General features: G+C 50.0%; 2 protein-coding genes across 3 annotated transcripts in view; both read left to right on the forward strand.

Annotated features, from left to right (window-relative positions):
• The first annotated feature begins 45 nt into the window (after window positions 1-45).
• Window positions 46-12015, forward strand: ACAD8 (acyl-CoA dehydrogenase family member 8). 2 transcript variants are annotated; one of them, XM_058819115.1, is made up of 11 exons: window positions 46-147; window positions 1962-2062; window positions 2435-2604; window positions 3253-3362; window positions 3665-3741; window positions 3993-4130; window positions 4754-4889; window positions 4991-5088; window positions 6731-6883; window positions 10187-10289; window positions 11267-12015. In XM_058819115.1, exons 1-11 carry the CDS (start codon window positions 66-68, stop codon window positions 11317-11319), a joined length of 1221 nt encoding a protein of 406 aa, XP_058675098.1. In that variant the 5' UTR covers window positions 46-65; the 3' UTR covers window positions 11320-12015. The 2 variants fall into 2 exon arrangements, with proteins under 2 accessions (XP_058675098.1, XP_058675099.1); XM_058819116.1 differs by lacking the exon at window positions 6731-6883.
• Window positions 12016-12834: 819 nt separating this feature from the next.
• LOC131567444 (beta-galactosidase-1-like protein 2) overlaps window positions 12835-14447 on the forward strand; it is a 34850-nt gene continuing 33237 nt past the window's right edge. The window contains exon 1 of the mRNA XM_058819062.1: window positions 12835-12917. Within this exon, the coding sequence (XP_058675045.1) occupies window positions 12835-12917 (83 nt within the window). The remainder of the gene's footprint in view (window positions 12918-14447) is intronic.

The following is a 14447-nucleotide window of genomic DNA, read 5'->3' on the forward strand; positions in this document are numbered from 1 at the left end:
CAGGACTACAGCTCCCAGCCTGCCCCACCGGCAGCAGCCGGGAAGCGGAGCGGCCCCGCACGGCCATGGCCATGGCGTGGCGAGCGGCCCCGCGGGCGGCGGCGCGGCTGCTGCTGGGGCGCCGGGGGATCGCGTCCTGCATCGACCGTAAGGAGCTGCCCGGCCCCGCGGCCCGGGGGAGGCGGGCTGGGGGAGATGATGGACGGACGGCGGCTCGGTGGCCCCCGGGTCGTGTCCCCGCCCGGAGGGATGTTCCCAGGTGTTGGTGTCACTGCCCCGTGTGTCATTGCTCCCCGTGTCCCTCCTCTTCGGGTCCTGCTCCCGTTCAGGGCGGTGCGGGCGCGGACACGCGCAGCGGGTGCCTGGCAGTGGGACAGGGCAGAGAAAGGTCCATCCCTGTCCCTGTCCCTCCTCCTGCCTTGTTAGACCGTGCTCAGCAGTGGGACAGAACCCACAAGGAAAGGTCTTTCCCTGTCCCTGCCCCTCCTTTTATCTCTTTAGACCGTGCTCAGCATTGGGACAGAGCCCACAAGGAAGGTCCATCCCTCTCCATGTCCCTCCTTCTGTTTTGTTAGACCGTGCTGCTCAGCAGTGGCACAGAGACTGTAAGGAAAGGTCTTTTCCTCTCCCTGTCCCTCCTTGTACCTCTTTAGACCGTGCTCAGCAGTGGGACAGAGCCTGGAAGGAAAGAAAGGTTCATCCCTCTCCATATTCCTCCTTTTACCTCTTTAGACCGTGCTCAATAGTGGGAAAATGCCCACAAGGAAGGTCTGTCCCTCTCTACGTTGCTCTGATTTTTTCAAGATTTTAAAAACTTTTTAATGTTTACATTTTTGTAGTAAACTTCCTCACATACTTTCTGTAAATAACTTACTGTTTTGCATCTTTTTATAGAAGAAATTTGATAAACTGTTAGTTTGTCCGGTGTCATTGGAGAGGTAGCACTGTCACCCTCCAATCCACTGTCTCTTTTAGAAAACTATAAATGTTGGGAGTCAGAAAATAAACTCCCTTTTTTTTCACCTTAAGAGCAGTGGTGTGTGTGCTCATGTTGTTTCATATCCTATAGTGACATCTCCATGTCCTTCCCTTACCTAGGTTTTCATGGTTTTTCAGATTTGATAGTGAATCAAAGAATATCTCTCAAAGAAGAGGGATTTTTAAAAAGAAGGAAAGTGATTTTTTATATAGGCAGACTGATAGGGCAAGGGGGAATGGATTTAAACTAAAAGAGGAGAGATTAAGGTTAGATATTAGGAAGAAATTCCTCTGGTAGAATTTCAGCTGGCACAGGTTGCCCAGAAGTGGATGCCCCATCCCTGGCAGTGCTCAAGGCCAGGTTGGACAGGGCTTGGTCTCTTAGAAGGTGTCAGGAGGTTGGAACAAGGACAAGATGGTCTTTAGGGTCCTTTGCAATCCAAGCCATTCTGTTTCCAGAACACTTTGCAGATGAATTGCTTCAACATCTAACAACATTTAAAATTGAGGCACCAGCATAGCTGTGAATTTCAGGAGGGGAACAAACAAAACAATGTTGGATCTATGTGTCAGTGAAGCAGATTTCAAATGCAGAACCTAACTAAAGCTTTAGATGCTGTTTCCAAAGGGCTGCTGTATTATTTGCTTCCAATCTCCTTTCTTTGAAGTCCCAGCACTGCTCCCTCACATTTCTTTAGCACAGACTTAGTGAGATGGAGTGACTGTGCTCCTCTGTCCTGGCTTTCTGATGTAGTTAGCATGGAGCAGGCAGAGCCAGCTGGGATCTTGGATTTGTTTTGTGCCAAAAAGCCCCTCCCAAAGCCCCATGCTCTCAGCACAGCTCATTGTATTCCTGAGGAACAGAGGAATGGTGTCTGCAAGAGAGACCCTGAACTGTTTATGTGAGTTAGGGGGTATAGACAAGGTGGTTGGGCTGCTTTCCCTCATCAGACACATGTTCTCATCTCTTGCTCCTTTTCTAGCATCCACTGGACTCACTGAGGATCAGAAGGAATTCCAAAAGGTTGCCCTTGATTTTGCTGCCAAGGAGATGGCTCCTTACATGGCCGAGTGGGATGAGAAGGTAGGACAGCCTCACCAGGGTTGCCCTGCTCCCTTTTTCCTTCCTTAGGATGTTGTGACCCACAGGTCTCACTGAGGGGTTCCTGCAGTAGCTCTGGAGTTGTCATTGAAGCTGCTGCTGTAACTAGGGGAGGGAAATAATTAGAAATACCTTGAAGCTTTCCTAGCCAGGTTATTCAATCACCTGGATCTTGGGTTCACTGCTGAAGATGGAATTTGTCTGTGTTGGTGTCACCTCTAATTTGACCCACCCAGCTGACTTAAACTCTGCAGGATGGTGGGACTCAAACTGGTAGCCCAGGGCTACCCAAAGGAACTGAACTAAGCCTGAATATTCATTGGGGTATCTTTCCTATTTCCTATTTCCCAATAGGAAATATTCCCTGTGGAAACCATGAGGAAGGCAGCCCAGCTGGGATTTGGTGGGATCTATGTGAAACCAGATGTTGGTGGCTCTGGATTGTCACGGCTTGACACCTCCATAATCTTTGAAGCTTTGTCAACAGGATGTACCAGCACCACTGCTTACATGAGCATCCACAAGTGAGTGTGTCTGTGCAGGGGTGGGTGGTGTCAGCCTGGCTGCTCTGTGGGCTCTAAATCCAGCTGGAGGCAGCTCCCTGGCTGCTGCTCATTATTTATATATTTAAATGCTGACCTCGAGTACACACATCCCTGTGAGGATCCCTGGATGGCAGTAAACAAATAGGCCACAAGGACTGAGATGCCACCAAGAAGTAATTTTAGCTTTGTGGCATGCAAGATGGGATTAAGTTCTGGATTTTGTTCTCTGCCCTGCCACTTAAGCTGTCTATAGATAGTAACCTGCCTGGAAAAAGCCTTTGTGCCTTTGCTGTGCTGTGACAGAGCCCAGAGGCACCACCTGACCCCAGGGCTGTCCTGCTTGTACAGACATGTCCAGTGACGGGTCACTTGGCACAGAGAGCTGCAATGATGCTGCTCTTTCTTCAGGTGCACTTTCCTGGAGAGGGAGCAGGCTGAGCCTGGAGGAGAGGCTGAGGCTCTTAAACAGAACCTGCTGTTCTACAGGGCAGTGAGTGTGGTGAATGGAAGGTGTAACAAGAACATTTTCAGGCCTCAGGGCTTGTGGAGCTTTCCTCTGTTCAGCCAGGGAAGTTCTTGTACAACCTATGATCAATCCTGAATGCTGCTCCTTCTCTCCCACCTCAGCATGTGTGTTTGGATGATCGACACCTTTGGCAACGAGGAGCAGCGGCGCAGGTTCTGCCCATCGCTCTGTAGCATGGAAAAGTTTGCCTCTTACTGCCTGACTGAGCCAGGTGAGCATCCTCAACCAGGACATCTCTCCTTTTAACTGCATATGAACTTTGCAAAGGTCCTGACTGAGCCAGGTGAGCATCCTCAACCAGGACACCTCCTTTCTCTTTAACTGCACATGAACCTTGCAAAGGGCTGGAGGTGAAATGTTTCTTTCCATATTCATTTGTGAAGTTGAGGAGAGGCAGATGATGATTGCTGAGATGCTCGTGGTACAAACTCAAGTGTCAGGGTATGGTCCCAGGGAGAGTTTGTAGGCTCTGGACCTTCTGCTTCACTGGCTGCTTCCTTGCTTCTCAAACAGGGAGTGGCAGTGATGCAGCTTCCCTGCTGACCTCAGCTCAGAGGAAAGGGGACACCTACATCCTCAATGGCTCCAAGGTACCTCTTTGCTCCTGCTAAAGCTGCCTGGGTCTCACTGTCCTTCCCATTCCTGCTGTCTCCTCACCTCTGTGCATTCTCCCAAGGCAAGAAGTGCTCTGCAGAGCTTTCACCAGCTGAGTCCCTAAATGCCTCTGGCTGTGGGGTCTTTGCCTCTCCATTTCTGTACCCTGCCAGCTGCTGCTGTGGGCTCAGGGATAGTTTGCAAACCCCCCTCAAAGCCTCACTTTTCTCGTTGTGCTCTCCTGCAGGCCTTCATCAGCGGGGGAGGTGACACCGATGTGTACGTGGTCATGTGTCGCACAGGGGGCCCAGGCCCCAAGGGCATCTCCTGCCTCGTGCTGGAGAAGGGAATGCCAGGGCTCAGCTTTGGCAAGAAGGAGAAGAAGGTAAGAGGCTTGGGTTGTGCTTCCTGTGTGCTTGAGGGAAGTGCAGGACAGAGGTCACAGAACCACAGAATCATCAGGATTGGAAAGAGCTGCAAGACCATTGAGTCCAACCTGTGACTGATGCTCGCTTGAGTGCCACATCCAGGCATTCCTTAAACACCTACAGGGGTGGCCACTCAAATACCTCCCTGGACAGCTCATTCCAATACCTGACAGTCTTTTCCATGGAGAAATTCTTCCTGATGTCCAATCTGAGCCTCCCCTGCACAGCTTGAGGCTGTGTCCTGTGGTCCCAATGAGCTTGTCTGTGCAAAGCATTAGGGATCTCTTCATGGATGGGATTGGAGTCCCAGACTGGCATGGTTTTACCAAGTGAAGTTTGCCCAATACCCATCCCTTTGGTAAGTGAAGGATTTTAGTCTCAGGAAAATCAAGATCACTGGATTTGTGGCGCTTCTCAAAAACACCCATTCCAATTTCCACACTGAGGCCAAACCATGCAGACCGCGGGTGCTTTGTGACAGCTTGGCAGTGAGAGCGAGGGGATAGGAGCAGGCTGGTGGTTCTGTGTCGGAGCTGTGCTGCTCCTCAGGCAGTCTGGAAGGAGCTCTGTTTTTTCCCAGGTAGGCTGGAATTCCCAGCCAACTCGGGCTGTGATCTTTGAGGACTGCGTTGTTCCTGTGAGCAACCGGCTGGGAGCTGAAGGGCAGGGATTCAACATCGCCATGCAGGGCCTCAACGGAGGCAGGATAAACATCGGTGAGAAAGCCAAAGAGAGCCAGGGGAGGAGGGCAGGACCTTCCTGTTGCCTGTCTGAGGTAGCTTCACCTTCACTCTGTGTCCTTGGCTTCTCACACCAGCTTCTTGCTCGTTGGGAGCTGCTCACGCCTCAGTTCTCCTGGCTCAGGAGCACCTCACTGTCCGCAAGCAGTTCGGGGAACCCCTCGCCAGCAACCAGGTAAGCCCTGCAGCAGCTCTGCCCTTCCTCATGCTGGAAGGGCCATCCCTCACCTCACAGGGCCTTTCCTGGGGAAGTCAAGAAAATGCTTTTCCTAGTAAGGAAGCGTGTCAGACCTGAGCCCTAATTGTAGCAATGATCCATTGAGTGGGGTAATAATTAGCAGTGACTCCATGATTCCAGAAGGCTGATCAATTTCTCTATTCTATTCTATTCTATTCTATTCTATTCTATTCTATTCTATTGTATTCTACTATACTATATACTATATTATACTATTATGTATAATATACTATATAATATATATTATACTATAATATATATTATACTACATACTACATTATACTATTGTACTATACTATATTATTATATTATACTTATTAAGACGCTTGTCACCCTTACAGACAGTCTGATCCAGATGGATCCAATAGGTCAATCCAAACACCATCCAGCATCCAATTAAGAAACCACCCTTTGGTAACCAAATCCCCATAACACATTCCACACGTGCACAACACCAGGAGCAGCAAGTGGAGATAAGAATTGTTTCTTATTCTTTTCTCTGATCTTCTCACAGCCTTCTCCAGGACAATGCCTTGAGTTTGCCTCTCTGTATGCTATATTATTATATTATATACTATATTATAATATAGTATGTTATTTTATATATGTGTTTTTATATATATATTATGATATTATACTATATTATTATATTATACTTCTTAAGAAGTTCATCACCCTTACAGACAGTCCAATCCAGACGGGTCCAATTGAGGATCCAGTGTCCAAGTAAGAAACCACCCTTTGGTAACCAAATTTCCGTAACACATTCCACACGTGCACAACACCAGGTGCAGCAAGTGGAGATAAGAATTGTTTCTTATTCTTTTCTCTGACCTTACAGCCTTCCCCAGGGAAAGTTTGCCTCTCTCTATAGAGCTGTGGGTACCAGCCCTGCCTGGCAGTGGTGGGGCTGTGTTTCCTCTCTCTATAGAGCTGTGGGTACCAGCCCTGCCTGGCAGTGGTGGGGCTGTGTTTCCTCTCTCTATAGAGCTGTGGGTACCAGCCCTGCCTGGCATGGTGGGTCTGTGTTTCCTCTCTCTATAGAGCTGTGGGTACCAGCCCTGCCTGGCATGGTGGGTCTGTGTTTCCTCTCTCTATAGAGCTGTGGGTACCAGCCCTGCCTGGCCATGGTGGGGCTGTGTTTCCTCTCTATAGAGCTGTGGGTACCAGCCCTGCCTGGCCATGGTGGGGCTGTGTTTCCTCTCTATAGAGCTGTGGGTACCAGCCCTGCCTGGCAGTGGTGGGGCTGTTTCCTCTCTCTATAGAGCTGTGGGTACCAGCCCTGCCTGGCATGGTGGGGCTGTATTTGCCTCTCTATAGAGCTGTGGGTACCAGCCCTGCCTGGCAGTGGTTGGGGCTGTATTTGCCTCTCTCTATAGAGCTGTGGGTACCAGCCCTGCCTGGCATGGTGGGGCTGTATTTGCCTCTCTCTGTTGAACTGTGGGTACCAGTCCTGCCTGGCATGGTGGGGCTGTGTTTGCCTCTCTGTAGAGCTGTGGGTACCAGCCCTGCCTGGCATGGTGGGGCTGTGGCTGAGACCCCAGTGAGGTGCTGATGGAGCTCTCCCGTGGCTCTGCAGTACCTGCAGTTCAGGCTGGCAGACATGGCCACCCGGCTGGTGGCCGCGCGGCTCATGGTGCGCAACGCGGCGCGGGCGCTGCAGGAGGGCCGGGAGGACGCGGCCGTGCTCTGCTCCATGGCCAAGCTCTTCGCCACCGACGAGTGCTTCGGGGTAGGTGCCTCAAAAACCTCTTGGCATCCTCATTAGAAGGTTGGAGATGCCCCCCTTAATGGCATCCTCATTAGAAGGTTGGAGATGCCCCCCTTAATGACCCAGCTTGGCCGTGCTCTGCTCCATGGCCAAGCTCTTCGCCACCGACGAGTGCTTCGGGTTAGGTGCCTCAAACTCCTCTTGGAATCCTCATTAGAAGGTTGGAGATGCCTCCCTTAATGGCCAGGGTGTCAGGGAGAATTTTGTTCTTCTCCTTGAAAAATATATGTATTTTTTTTTAATCTTAATGCCCAGGGTGTCGTGGAGAAGTTTGATCTTCTTCCCTGAAAAAATCTTAACTTTTTTTAAATCTTAAATTTAATCTTAATGGCCAGGGTGTCTGGGAAAAGTTTAATCTTCTTCCCTGAAAAATCTTAAATTTTTAAAAAAACTCGAATTTAACCTTAATGGCCAGGGTGTCAGGAAGAAGTGTGGTCTTCTCCCTGAAAAAAAAAAAAAAAAAAAAAAAAATTAATCTTAAATTAAGATTAATTTACTTCTTAAATCTTTTTAAAATCTTAATTCTTTTTAAAAATCTTATTTTTTTAAATATTAAATTCAATCCCAAATTTGAGATTAAATTTAATCTTAAATCAAGATTAATTTAAATCTTAAATATTTAAAAAACCTTAAAAGAAACCTTAAAAAACCCCACTTTTTTTAAAGATTAAAAAAAATCTTAACAGTTCTAAGATTTAATCTCAAATCTTAATTTAAAAATTAAGATTTTTAAATTGGCAAGCCAAAACCACTACACAACCCAAATCCAACAGGAGCCTTATATGAGGACAGGATGTTTTATAACACATGTGGAGGCTGCAGGATTAATAATCTGAGAGATTTGAAACATATTTCCACTTTTCTTCCTAGGGGGCCAAAAGGGTGACAGGACACGGAGCAGAGCATTTTTATTTTCCAAGGAAAATTTGCATGTTGCAGGTTGATCATTTTTAGGTAGCAAGTCTTTCCTAGACTGCTGAAAAATTACATTATTGCTTTGAAAATTATCTTATCACTGAAAAATACCTTATTTTGTTACTTTATCAAAATGTCTCCATAAAGAGAAAGCAAGAAGGGGGGAAAATAACTTGGTATTTTCTATCCCAGTGCCATTTAGAAGCTGTTTATGTGCTCAGCAGTTTGAATTTTTGCTGTTGTTTCGTTTTCCATCCCAAACTGGGGGACAGGACGCACGGAGTCGCGTTTCCATGGAAACCAGCGCCCTGCCCGCCCCTGCCCTGAGTGGCCGCCAGGTGGCGATCGGGCGGTTCGGGTTTGCAAACCACAGAAATGCAGCAAAAATCAATTTATTCCCTAAAAATACCCATCCCTGGGTGCCTATACCCATCCCAGGGTATCTATACCCATCTCTTGGTGTCTATACCCATCCCTACCCATCCCTGGGCATCTCTGTACCCATCCCTGGGTGTCTGTACCCATCTCTGGGTGTGTGTACCCGTTCCTGGGTATCCCTGTACCCATCTCAGGGTACCTATACCCATCCCTGCATATCTCTGTACTCATCCCTGGGTATCTAGACCCATTCCTGGGTGCCTATACCCATCCCTGCCCATCCCTGGGTATCTCTGTACCCATCCCTGGGTGTCTATACCCACCTCTGGGCATCCCTGTACCCATCCCATGTATCTGTACCCATCCTTGGGCATCCCTGTACCCTGGATATCTCTGTACCCATCCCTGGGTATCTATAAGCATTCCTGGCTATTTATACCTATCCCTGGGCATCTCTGTACCCATGCCTGGGTATCTCTGTGCCCATTCCTGGGTATTTATACCCATACCTGGGTATCCCTGTACCCATCCCTGTGTATCTGTACCCTTCCTTGGGCATCCCTGTACCCATCCCTGGGTATCTATACCCATCCGTGGGTGTCTGTTCTGATCCCTGGGCATCTCTGTACCCATCCCACGGTATCTATACCCATGCCTGGGTATCTATACCTATCCCTGGGTATCTGTACCCATCCTTGGGCATCTCTGCACTCATCCCTGGGTATCCCTGTGCCCATCCCTGGATATCTCTGTACCCATCCCTGGGTATCCATTTCCATCCCTGAGTATCTATACCCATCCCTGGGTGTCTATACCCATTCCTGGGCATCTCTGCACCCATCCCTGGGCATCTATACCCATCTCTTGGTGTCTATACCCATCCCTACCCATCCCTGGGCATCTCTGTACCCATCCCTGGGTGTCTATACCCATCCCTGGGCATCTATACTCATCCCTGGGTGTCTATACCCATTCCTGGGCATCTCTTTACCCATCCCTGGGCATCTGTACCCATCTCTTGGTGTCTATACCCATCCCTACCCATCCCTGGGCATCTCTGTACCCATCCCTGGGTATCTGTACCCATCCCTGGGTGTCTGTACCCATCCCAGGGTATCTATACTTGTTCCTGGGTATCCCTGTACCCATCCCTGGGTATCTATGCCCAATCCTGGGCATCTCTGTACCTGTGCCGTGTATCTGTACCCATCCTTGGGCATCCCTGTACCCATCCCTGGGTATCTATATCCATCCCTGGGTATCTGTGTACCCATCCCTGGTTGTCTATACCCATCCCTACCCATCCCTGGGCATCTCTGTGCCCATCCCTGGGTATTTCTCTTACCACCCCTGAGTGTCTATACCCATTCCTAGGTATCTATACCCATCCCTGGGCATCTCTGTACCCATCTCTGGGTATCTGTACCTATCCCTGGGTATCTATACCTTTCCTTGGGTATCTCTGTGCCTATCCCTGGGTATCTGTACCCATCCCTGGGTATGTCTACCCATTCCTTGGTATCCCTGTGCCTATCCCTGGGTATCTGTACCCATCCCTGGGTATGTCTACCCATTCCTTGGTATCCCTGTACCCATCCCTGGGCATCTGTACCCATCCCTGGATATCTCTGTACCCATCCCTGGATGTCTGTATCCATGCCTGTGTATCTCTATACCCATCCCTGGGCATCTGTCCCCATCCCTGGTTATCCATACCCATCCCTGGGTGTCTGTACCCATCCCTGGGTATTTCTATGCATTCCTGTTCACATAAACACAGCCATAACATAAAACAGGGAATGTGCTAGCAGGGAGAGCAGCACTGATGGGGTCTGACAGTCACACCACGTTTTTAAGAGATGAGATTAGGTGACCAGGGAGAAAAAGTGAGCTCAGTTTCCTGGGTCATTACTGAGCTTGTGCCACTGTTGTGACCTCACAAGTCAGCTCAGAGCAGTGTTATCCCCTCAGATCTGTAACCAGGCTCTGCAGATGCACGGTGGCTATGGCTACCTGAAGGATTACGCCGTGCAGCAGTTCGTGCGAGACATCAGAGTGCACCAGATCCTGGAAGGTAAAAGACACTCCTAGAACAAGGGAAGTTGGCAGAGGGGTTGGGAGAAAAACCCCCCTGGAGGCTCCTACCTTCCCATGAGAGTCTGATTCTTGGGTTTCAGAGCCCTGCTCTGCTCTGAGCAGGAGGTGTGCTGTGTGTGAGTGCCCTGGTTGGGAACTCTGGCTGTGTGAGGGCAGAGGAAGATATTTAGTTGGCTATTTTAAGAGTCTTACAGCAGAGAAATATATTTAGTTGTCATGTTAGCAGTGCCTCTGTCCAGTTTCATCCCATTACTCCTGGCCATGTGATGATTCTCCCTAACAATTCCTGTCCAGTGATTTTGGTCTGTTTACACTCCTTGACATCGTTTCTCTAACAGTGATTTTGGTCCGTGATAAGGGGAGGGGTTAGATGCTGCCAACCCCCCTAAAACAAAGCACAACCCTAAAAATAAAACTAATTCTATCATAAATTCCTACTCACCTCTCTATGAGATCTATGGCCTGAAAAGCCATTGTTAAAAAATTTAACTACAGGAATGCCTAGCTCTGGCATGACATTGTGTCTCTAACAGTATCTGGCCTTTTCTAATCCCAGTTTCACCTCCTAAATATTCTGTTTTCCCTGCTTTGAAATGCCCTCACCTACAACCAGGGTAGCTGGTAAGGGACATGCTGTTTCTTACACCCAGTGGGTTTGCAGCCTGTGTGTGGTGAATGTGTTAAATGTACAGCAGAGAGCTCAGATGTTGCTGTAAATCCAGTTCTGCTCAGTGCCTGCTCCTGCAGCCTCCCAACACTCACATAAAAAGCAGCAATTTCCCAAGCAATATGCTGGCCCTTGTCAGCTGGGTTTTGGCCCAACCCCTCCTAAATGGGAAGAGCTTCTCTGTGCTGTAAACTGCGCATAAGGGGAGAATTCTCTTGGCTTTTTGAGGAGGAAAATCCTGGAGCATGCCCTAACTGTGCTTCCTTTGTGTGCCCATCCTGCTGCAGGTACCAACGAGGTCATGAGGATGATTGTGGCCAGGAATCTGCTACAGGGCTGAAGCCAGGAGCCTTCAAATCCCTCCATGTGTGCCAGCCCGGCCTGTTTCCCTCCCCTGCTGGCCAGCTCTGTCCCTGGGAGTGCAGAGGGGGATGCCCCAGTGGAAACAGCCTTCCTGCCTTACCCACAGCTGGCTGGCACAGCTGCACGCCGTGCCTGGCACCAGGCTGGCGTTGTGCAGCCAGAAATCACAGCTGTCAATACAAGCCTGTCTCCAAACCCTGCTCCTGGCCTGCCTGCCACACATCCTCCTTGGAAAAACAAACCCAGAGCTGCTGCTCGCCTCTGAAATGGGAATCTCAGGCAGAGGTGAGCCCATGGGATCACTGAAATCTTTATTTTGAAGGAATTAACTGCTCACAGCACCCCAGATGATCACAGGCTCTAACCAGAAGGGTTTTTATCCCAGGATGCCTCTCCTTTAGCTAGAAGCACTCCCTCTTTTCCCAGCAAATTTTTCCTAAGGTTTCCTAAACTTTTCCCAGCCACTGCTTGTTCTCTGTATTCCCACCACATCTTGGTGCTTAATCTCAAAGAAGCCTTTGCAACACAAAAGTGCAAATGAAATACTAAGGTTATGTACAGAAATATTGAGTTCCGTGGCCTCCAATCAGTGAGGCTGTGAACAATGTAAGGGGAGTAAAAATATTGATAAATTAAATTGTTTTTTCCTCTCTGATTTGGAATCAATAAAGCAAAGATGGAAATGTTACTGGAGTGGAAATTAAGGTAATTTCCTTCTGTGGTATTTCAGATGTTTAAACAGAGGTAACGGGGAATTTTTGAAGTAGGTGTTGCAAAATAGTTCTGCTTGAGGGCTTTTTAGGTAATGTCTTTGTTAACCCCTTCGGGTCAGCCAGCTCTTTTTTCACAGCAGTACTTGGCAGGGGGAAAATGACAGAGATTAGCAGCAGAATCATGGAGTGGGATAGGTTGGAAGAGACTTTTAACCCTTAAACTCATTCCAGACACCTTCCACTTGTTTGATCTCAGTTCCTAGTGCTGCTGGCAGGCCCTGAATGTCCCCTCCCTCGTTTTATTGCACATTGAATTTGCCCCACAGGGCAGTGAGAGCAGTTTAAAGGACAAACACCTGTTCCTCAAAGAGAAACAGCCCCCTGCCCACGGGGGAGACCCAGGGATGGGTGCTCTGGGCTGAGAGGGTCTCTATCCATGTTCTCTATCCATATTCTCCCATATCCTCTCTGCCATGTTCCTTCTCCACATTCTCGGTCCGTCTCTCCGTCCCCCCTCAGGCCGTTCCCTCACGGCCTCGCCGCTCCCCCTCACGCCCCGCCCCCTCGGGCGCGCGCGCCCCTCCGCCAGCCAATGGGAGTCAGGGAGGCGGGCCGGAGGGGCGGGGCCAGTGGCGCGCGGGCGGCGGGTGGGGCGGGCCCGGGGCGGGGCGGGCGCGCTCTGGGTCGGCGCCCGGCGGGTCAGGGTTCGGGCCCGGAGGGCACCGGGTCGGAGTTCCGGGGGTTCCGGGCTCCCGGGGCCCGGCCGCGCTCCCTCCGCCATGTGGCCGTGCGGGGGGCGGCGGCAGCGCCGCCTCGGAGGCGTCGCGCTGCTCCTCGTCGTGCTGTGGCTGCTGCTGCGCAGGTGAGACGCGGCGGGGGGCGCGGGGGTCGCGGCCCGGGGGCGGCGGGGCCGGGCGTGAGGCGGTGTCGGTGCCCGCCGGGCGCAGGCCCCGCCGCCGGCAGCGGGGCTGGCTGCGGGAGAACTGCGCATGGATGGAATCGGCGGCGCCGGTGCACGGGATGAACGGTTATTAACGTAATTAGCGTAATTAGCGCCCGTGCGTCCCGTGCGCTGCCGGGAATTACCGGGCGGGAGGCAGGCTCGGTACAATCCCGTCCTTTCCTACGGGAGACCTCCGCTGCCGTTATTCCTGCAGCGGAACGGAGCGTGGGAAGGAGCGCGGAATGAGCAAAGCTTTAAATAGATATAAATATAAATATAAATATAAATATAAATATAAATATAAATATAAATATAAATATATGCTGCACCTGATATCCACATTGTCCATCACCGAAATATCGGCGGGGAAAGCCGCGCTGCCAGCGCCATAAATCAGCTCTGTGTTATAAATCAGCTCTGCGTTATAAATCAGCCCTGGGTTTGTTATAAATCACTTCTGTGCCGACCTTGGGAGCCTTTGCATCACCGCAGCGCTGGTGGATGATGCGCTCCGCGGATCGATCGCTGCTCCGGCACATCTCTCCCAGCTCCGGGCTCCCTGGCGTTGTTTCCCTCTCTGCAGCCCTGCCTGTCACTGCTCCGTGTCCCCAGAGCAGTGTGGCACCCATGGGCCATGCCCACCTGTCCAGTTTAACCCTCTTCTCTTCCTTCTCTGCTCGTGTTTCACCCTCCAGACCAGCAGATCTGTACCCACCAGTAGTATCAAGAAGTATTTTGAGGTTCTGGCTTGAATCCCATGTGGTTTAGATCACGTTCGTTTTAGGGGTGATGCTCTTCCCCGTGTTTCTTCCAGGTGTCAGAAACTCCTCAGTCCCTCGCAGTGACATGCTGGAAAATACACATGGATACGTATGGAGACGTAATAGAGTTATTTATTGCCAGCTGGATTGTTTTATAACACCTTCTTAAAATCATAGCTGGAAGCAAACCTGATCCTCAGAGCTATGGAAAAAACTTTAATAAATCTTTGCATAATTAGAAGCAAAATTCTTGCACAGCTGGCCTTGGATTTGTGCCACCTGGGTTCTTAGGGGGGATTATTGCAAACTGATACCTGATGGAGGCACAGAATCTGTCTCCTGTAGGAGTGTGGCCACAAACCCCCGTGTGCAGAATAAACCCGTGTGTGCAGAATGAGCAGTTTTACAGAATATTCTGCTGTTACCTCAGCCATGCTCTGTGAGCCAGGGGGCTGTGCAGGGCAGCTCAGAGCTTTCACTTTCCCCTGGCCAGAGAAGCCCAGAATAAACAGCAAAGCCCTTGGAGGTCTCAGTGGAGCTTAGGGATTAGCAGCACAGTCCCTTGTCCTCTGAAGCACATCCTTCAGTATCAGCAAACAAATTGTTGGATTTTTTTCCCTTTTTGCCCTGGTTTGGCTGGTTTTTTTTTCCATCAGCTTTTTCTCCCAACTGCTCTGAATATGGACCA

This window comes from Ammospiza caudacuta, chromosome 23 (assembly GCF_027887145.1).
Source record: "Ammospiza caudacuta isolate bAmmCau1 chromosome 23, bAmmCau1.pri, whole genome shotgun sequence".
NCBI lineage: Eukaryota > Metazoa > Chordata > Aves > Passeriformes > Passerellidae > Ammospiza > Ammospiza caudacuta.

Bases quoted from the DNA above. Each gene is read 5' to 3' on its own strand.
- ACAD8 (XM_058819115.1), top strand. From the start codon at position 66: ATGGCCATGGCGTGGCGAGCGGCCCCGCGGGCGGCGGCGCGGCTGCTG. The intron at 4,890-4,990 runs GTGAGAAAGCCA...TTCTCACACCAG, and splicing joins CGGAGGCAGGATAAACATCG to CTTCTTGCTCGTTGGGAGCT. The intron at 5,089-6,730 runs GTAAGCCCTGCA...GTGGCTCTGCAG, and splicing joins AACCCCTCGCCAGCAACCAG to TACCTGCAGTTCAGGCTGGC.